The sequence below is a fragment of the Fomitiporia mediterranea genome (assembly GCF_000271605.1).
Source record: "Fomitiporia mediterranea MF3/22 unplaced genomic scaffold FOMMEscaffold_6, whole genome shotgun sequence".
Lineage (NCBI taxonomy): Eukaryota > Fungi > Basidiomycota > Agaricomycetes > Hymenochaetales > Hymenochaetaceae > Fomitiporia > Fomitiporia mediterranea.
Window position 1 is genome coordinate 3,670,856 of NW_006760391.1, and position 6,663 is coordinate 3,677,518.

At 42.7% G+C, this 6,663-nt stretch overlaps 3 protein-coding genes across 3 annotated transcripts in view; all 3 read left to right on the forward strand.

Annotated features, from left to right (window-relative positions):
* Positions 1 to 867: 867 nt before the first annotated feature.
* On the forward strand, positions 868 to 1,987 carry FOMMEDRAFT_84469 (alpha/beta-hydrolase; the record flags this gene model as incomplete). The annotated part of the gene is made up of 3 exons (XM_007267028.1): positions 868 to 1,047; positions 1,109 to 1,221; positions 1,366 to 1,987. The coding sequence occupies 3 exons, from the start codon at positions 868 to 870 to the stop codon at positions 1,985 to 1,987; spliced, it is 915 nt and encodes a 304-aa protein (XP_007267090.1).
* Positions 1,988 to 2,710: 723 nt separating this feature from the next.
* On the forward strand, positions 2,711 to 4,463 carry FOMMEDRAFT_20486 (alpha/beta-hydrolase). The gene is made up of 6 exons (XM_007267029.1): positions 2,711 to 2,768; positions 2,827 to 2,878; positions 2,936 to 3,522; positions 3,586 to 3,596; positions 3,654 to 4,194; positions 4,272 to 4,463. Exons 3-6 carry the CDS (start codon positions 3,149 to 3,151, stop codon positions 4,291 to 4,293), a joined length of 948 nt encoding a protein of 315 aa, XP_007267091.1. The 5' UTR covers positions 2,711 to 2,768; positions 2,827 to 2,878; positions 2,936 to 3,148; the 3' UTR covers positions 4,294 to 4,463.
* A 607-nt stretch (positions 4,464 to 5,070) lies between these two features.
* The window catches only part of FOMMEDRAFT_84783 (alpha/beta-hydrolase), a gene marked incomplete at both ends in the record, with an annotated part of 5,323 nt that continues 3,730 nt past the window's right edge, over positions 5,071 to 6,663 (forward strand). Inside the window, 2 exons of the mRNA XM_007267030.1 lie at positions 5,071 to 5,250; positions 5,305 to 5,427. Of these exons, the coding sequence (XP_007267092.1) occupies positions 5,071 to 5,250; positions 5,305 to 5,427 (303 nt within the window). The remainder of the gene's footprint in view (positions 5,251 to 5,304; positions 5,428 to 6,663) is intronic.

Genomic DNA, 6,663 nt, shown 5'->3' on the forward strand with positions numbered 1-6,663 from the left:
TTTCTAATTTTGTTTTGAAATTATGTTTTAGATTATTATTTCCATTTATTTAAAGATATTACAAATAGATAAATATTAAAAATAATTTCTAGTTTTTGTATAAAGAAAGTTTTAAATTTTGTTTATAATTTTTGCTAGTCAAAAATGAGAAAATAAATTTCAAATAATGTTTATCATTATGTAAGTTATTTTTTAAGGTAAGGAATTGTGAAATGCCCCATGTGATGTTAGGTCACTTGCTAGGTCACGTGGCCGCGGATCGCATTCCTTTTTCTCGAGTCAGCCTCAGGGAACACATGTTACCATGTCGTTTACAATTCACCTCACCTAGATGAATTCCTCTTTCGTTGGCAAGTGGCCGAGAATAATGCTGACAGATACATTGTAACAGGAATGCTTCTTAACAAAGGGCCCTCAAATTGCAAGCAGACGAATACAGACAACCTATTTCAGTTACCAAGCCAGTCTGTGGGGTAAGTCACACAGTACTCAATGGATGACTGGAGATATTTAAACGAGTATGTAATATATTGCAATTTTTCAATAACCCAACCTTCCACATAATTGGTGGTTACACTGTAGGAATGCTGGTATACGTACATTGACAGGTGCTAGCCTGATTTTTAAATGTTGTAACCAGTGCTGTGCATTACACTAACGAGCTGAGTGAAACCTGGCCATGCACCAACCTCCATTTATCACCGGAACCGCCGCTCAAGCTTATGAGAACGCCGTGGCCCTTTTTGATTATTAGAATTCGCCGTTCTCCGCCCGAGGCACCCGCAGCTGACGCGGTGACTACGTATAAATGTCTGGATGAAGAGCATGGATGAGATATGCGATTCTAGCAAGGCTTTCCTATCTACCATGTCGCAGTTTCCTCCTAGCTCGAAAATACTTGTATCCTCCGATGGAACAAAGATCTATGCAGATGCTTCTGGAGATCCGAGCAAGCCGAGTATCATCTTCGTCCATGGACAAGGGCTGAGCGGTGCTGTATTTGACAAGATTTTCTCGGAAAAGCGGTACACAGAGCATTTTTATCTGGTGCGTTCCTCCAGTAACGTTGTCTGTTCACAAGGAACTTATTTTTTTTCGTTATTTGAAGGTCCGATATGATATGAGAGCGCACGGACGGAGCGACAAACCAACTACAGAGGAAGGTTACACTTCAAACCTCTTCGCGGACGACTTTGCAGCCGTCATGAAAGCATTCAACCTGTACAAGCCCGTTTTCGTTGGATGGTACGTCGGCAAAATACTCTTCTTTCCCTGCATATCGTGGTCTTATATAGTGATCATTCCACAGGAGTCTCGGAGGTCGGTTTGAGTGTTTCACAGGAACTGACATAAGACACTAATAAGTTCGTCTGTCCCTGCAGCGGCCATTTGTGTTGACATAGCCGCTAACTTCTCCGAAAACCCTCTGGCCGGTGTTGTCTACCTCTCCGGGCTGCCCTACGTCGGCCCGATTATCCAAAAAGTCGCAACTCCCGAAGTACTCGGCATGGTCCCGGGCCTCACATCCGAAGACTCCATTGCAACAGCTCTCTCCACAACGCGTGCGTTTGTCGATTCGCTTTTCCTAGATGCTGCGAAAACTCCATGGGAACTACAAGTCTTGTGGTTCGGCATGACCGGGATACAACGTCCTTTACACCGCCAACTCTCATTAACCCGTCAACAAGACCCATCACGATTTTTTGAACTCGGAAAACAGGGTCTCCCGCTTGTCGTCCTTGGCGGAAAGCACGATAGGCAAATAATGAGCAACGTCGTCGCTGATGAGATGCGACCATATTTCAAGAATATTGAAGTTCATTTAATTGAGAAGGGTGGAAGCCATGCAGTTTTTTTCGAGAACCAAGATGAAACAATGGATAAGATTATAGACTTCACCCGGAGAGTCATTGGCCACGGAAATGTATGTAAATTTAACTTAAGCCTCTGTAGAGATTCAACCTCGTTGATCCTTTTTTTTTCCTAGTGATTTGACAGAAGAGATCCAGTTGTACCATACATAATGATGGTTGGTATTGCCTCCAATCAAAGCTTTATCAAAATCAAATAGTTCTTGATGTCACCGTCAACCTTGATTTGATGTGTCTTGAGTTTTGTGTGTTATCACAACAAATTTGATTGTCATTGTGACTTCTGATATGCGGAGAAACGGGTAAAGACGGATGCAGTGGAGAAAAAGATACTTTTGAAGCCAATTTGCCATGAGAAATGCCTTGTCGAAATCAGAATTAGCCTACAGTCAGGCCCAAATTATCCAGTCTTCTGAGAAAGGCTGGACATAAAATGATGCGTTATATACAGCACAGATAAAGTCAGTTAGAAGAGCTACAAGTTGGAAATGAACTTTGAATATTTCAAGGTTCCAAAAATCCAGTCTATTTCGGTTCCGTAAATATTCGTCACGTGGTCCGCATTCCTCGGATCGGAAACCCTGACTATGACATATGCGTGTGATGAGTGTAACTCTCTCCTCACAATTCGCCTGGCACGATCTCCCTTTTCTACTTGATATAGCCAAATCTTGTTGACAACTGTACTGAGAACACAAACAACCTTAACTAATGCTCCTCGAATTCAACGCAACGGATAAATCTTGGACACTCTGCAACATTCGCATCCCACTTCAAACCACTGAAAAAGCCAATACTAATGGCCATAAAATCAATATCTCAGTATGGGACAGTTGGAGCGTTCAGTAAGCTGAGTTCAATATTCTAATGAATGACTCGGAACATTCCATCAACCAGGTATGTAATGCATACAACGGCTTTTTGAAATAGCTCAATCTTCACATTATTGGCGGAGCACGGATCTTCCATGCTGCAAGAAGTGTTGATATCTTCAATGTTCAATGGCGGTGACTACCAGTCCGTTTCGTGTGCATTGCGGTTGCTATTGAACTTTGCCGACATAGCGTTAACAGCGGGCTGGATGAAACGCACCGGCTATGCTCCAACTTGCATTTATTGCTCGAACCACCGCTTATTCTGACAGGACCACCATGGAACCTCAATCATTGGAATAGTCATTCTGCGCCCGAGGCATCCGAACCCATCGTGTTGGTGTATAAATGCCTGAACAAAGAACTTGAACGAGATGTGTGATTCCAGCAAGGCTTTCCTACACCATGTCGCAGTTTCCTCCCAGTTCGAAAATACTTGTCTCCTCCGACGGAGCAAAGATCTACGCGGATGCTTCTGGGGACCCCAGCAAGCCGAGTATAGTCTTCGTCCATGGGCAAGGCCTGAGTGGTGCTGTATTTGACAAGATCTTCTCGGACAAGCGGTACACGGAAAACTTTTACCTGGTCCATCTTATTAATGTGGTGTACTCACAAGATACTTACCATTTCGTTGATTTGAAGGTCAGGTACGATATGAGAGCGCATGGACGAAGCGACAAGCCAGTTATAAAGGAGGGTTACACATCAAAGCTCTTTGCGGACGATTTCGTAGCCGTCATGAAAGCATTCAACCTACATAAACCCGTTTTCGTCGGATGGTACGTCTACATGATATTCTTCCTCCTGCATGATCACGTACTAACAGAACGCCTATTCTTCAGGAGTCTCGGAGGTTTGTATTTCAGTTGGGCATGACAAGAGAGACTAATAAAGACGTATGCCTCTGAAGCGACTATCCCTGTCGATATCGCTGCTAACTTCTCCGACAATCCTCTTGCTCTTATTGTCTACCTCTGCGGTATTCCCTACATCGGTCCGATCATCCAACGAGTTGCAACGCCCGAAATACTCAGTATGATCCCGAATCTCACTTCCGAAGATTCCGTTGCGACAACCTTGTCTGCTACGCGCGAATATGTCGACTCGCTTTTTTCAGATGCTACAAAGATTCCATGGGAATTACGAGTATTGTGGTTTGGCATGACTGCACTACGGCGTCCTATACACGTCCAACTCTCTTTATCCCGCGAACAAGACCCATCACGATTTTTCGAGCTGGGAAAACAAGGACTTCCGTTATTCATTCTCGGTGGAAAGTACGACAGGCAGATAATGAGCAACGTCGTTGCCGATGAAATGCGTCCTTATTTCAAGAATATGGAAGTCCACTTAATTGAGAAGGGTGGAAGTCATTGTGTCTTTTTCGAGAACCAAGGTGAAACGATGGATAAGATTATAGAATTCGCTCGAAGCGTCAATGGCCATGGAAAGTATGTTCGTTGCACGTAATTCTCTGTGGGGATCTGATTGTCTGATCTAACAAAACCATGTCATCTCTTCCGTCTAGTGATTTGACCAACGGCGTTTGAACATAGGGAATACATGCAATGCCGATTGCATTGCACATTAGCGCCCTCTCAGTCCAAGCCTGATTGCAGGCAATGTTAATTGTCACTTTGACTTTGATTATGATTGATTGAGAACGTGTCATGGAATATGCCGTATATAGCTGTATTACGTGATCCAATATATCAGAAAACCCAGCCAAGTTTTTTGTGTTCGTCCCATTTTGCCTACGACTCGCCTGCTATAATTCTCTTTTCGATAATAGCACTGGAAGCATACTCGGCTCTAATAGAGCATCAGTCGGAATGCACGCAAACAACAGAGGGTCTCGGTTGCTTCAAGGCGAAGTGTGTATCTTGACCCATGGCATTGATTCGTCGAGACGGATTCAACATACAATTGCTGCAAAGTGTAGTAACTTGCACTCAAACGGTTAACTTGGAATATTTGAATAAGTATGCAGTACTGTTAAAGCCTTATTGAGGCATTCATTACATGCAGGGGTGGTTGACTGTCGTGCTGTCTTACGTATATTTTCGGTTTGTATTAACGGGAATTTCCAGTTCCTTTCAGGAACAGCACTGCACCTTTGCGGCATGACGAGAAACGAACTCATTGGCTATGTACAAACACAGTACAACTGTGCCTCGCGCTGATGAGGCCGCCGTAACTCTTTTCGATCTTTAGGATTTTGCCATTCTACGTCCGAGGTATCCGAGCATATTGCAACGCCGTATAAATATATACCTGAATTATGAGAATTAACGACGCCCGTGTATCCAGTAAGGCGTTCAAGCATCATGTCGCAGTTCCCTCCTAGCTCAAAGATTCTCGATTCCTCGGATGGCACAAAGATATATGCAGATGCCTTTGGAGATCCGAGCAAACCAAGTATCGTCTTCGTCCATGGGCAAGCTCTGAGTGGTGTCGTATTTGATAAGATCTTCACGGACAGGCGATACACCGAGCAATTTTATCTGGTGCGTTGCGCGGTGTAGTCTACTTACAAGGAACTTATCGCTTTTTGCTTGGAGGTTCGCTATGATATGAGAGCACACGGACGAAGCGACAAGCCAGAAACAGAGGAAGGATATGCTTCAAAGCTCTTCGCTGACGACTTCGCAGCGGTCATGAAAGCATTCAATCTGCATAAGCCCGTCTTCGTCGGATGGTATGTCGGCGTAAATCCCTTTCCGCCTTCAATGTATCTATTATGAGATGATTAGTTCATCAACGGACGAACCACGAGACGATGACTTCATAATGTCTCAGTTAGAATACATACAATATAAGGACGAGAGACACTGAGCAGTCAATCGTCACCTCACCCCTTGTCTATGTGTGCCCCCCTTAAGTTCTCCCTCTCAACAGGTTATGAGCCTTGAGCTCCCTGCATATATGCATCCACTGTACACTCTAAACTCTTTACTTGCATACATTTGTACACATTTGCATCATGGTTCCCCCATGTACAGATACACACTGTAAACCAGCCAATGTACCTAAATACTTTGGTCAAAACATTACAATGCTTAAGACCAAAGCAAACTACAAGATGTGGCACTACTGTATTGTTTCTAGTGTTACAGCTATGTGCTTTGAACACTTACTAAAGGATGAACCACAGAACAAAGCTGAGAGGGAGATGGCTAAGGCTATTCATACATGCATAGTCAATAACATTGCTGACACAATATTGGCAAACTATATACACTTCAATACATCTATCCCTCAGTTAATGAAAGCACTTGAAGAATGCTTTAACCCTCAGACAGTACATAAAAAGGCTATCAACAAATCAGCACTGTTTATTTGTAGAGACTATGTAAAACATTTCAGACATACATTAGACAGACTTGAGGAAGCATACACAACTCTGTCTGCTAACAGTGATCCACTACACAACTCTACATACAAAGTAGCAATATTGCTTACTACTCCTGAGCAATATACACACATAGTAAATACAATAATACAATCTACTGATGCCCAAAATGAAGGCAAACCAGTCAATGAACATAAGAAAGTTGAACTGAAGCAACTAATCCTTACATTGTAGAATGCCTACAACAATTACTGTGCTAAACGAGCACAAGATTCCAATGATCAGACAAAGAATAATGCACACATTAATACAATGTATAAAGCCAATAAGCAGAGGAAATTCAATCTGCCAAATCTGTTCAATCCAACAAAAGCAAAATGTTTCAATTGTAGAAAAACAGGACATTTCTCTAAGGAATGCTGCAAACCTCCTACTGAAGCTACAAAGCTTGCACGTGCCAAACATTAGGCTAACATCATGCATAAAACAAATCAAACTGTAGAAAACATGACAAACACATTTATTATGAAAACCCAAACAAAAACAACATTGAATTAAAGGAAAGTGA

Coding starts and splice junctions, on each gene's coding strand:
- FOMMEDRAFT_20486 (XM_007267029.1), top strand. CDS start 3,149: ATGTCGCAGTTTCCTCCCAGTTCGAAAATACTTGTCTCCTCCGACGGA. Junction 4,195..4,271: donor AGCGTCAATGGCCATGGAAA/GTATGTTCGTTG, acceptor TCTTCCGTCTAG/TGATTTGACCAACGGCGTTT.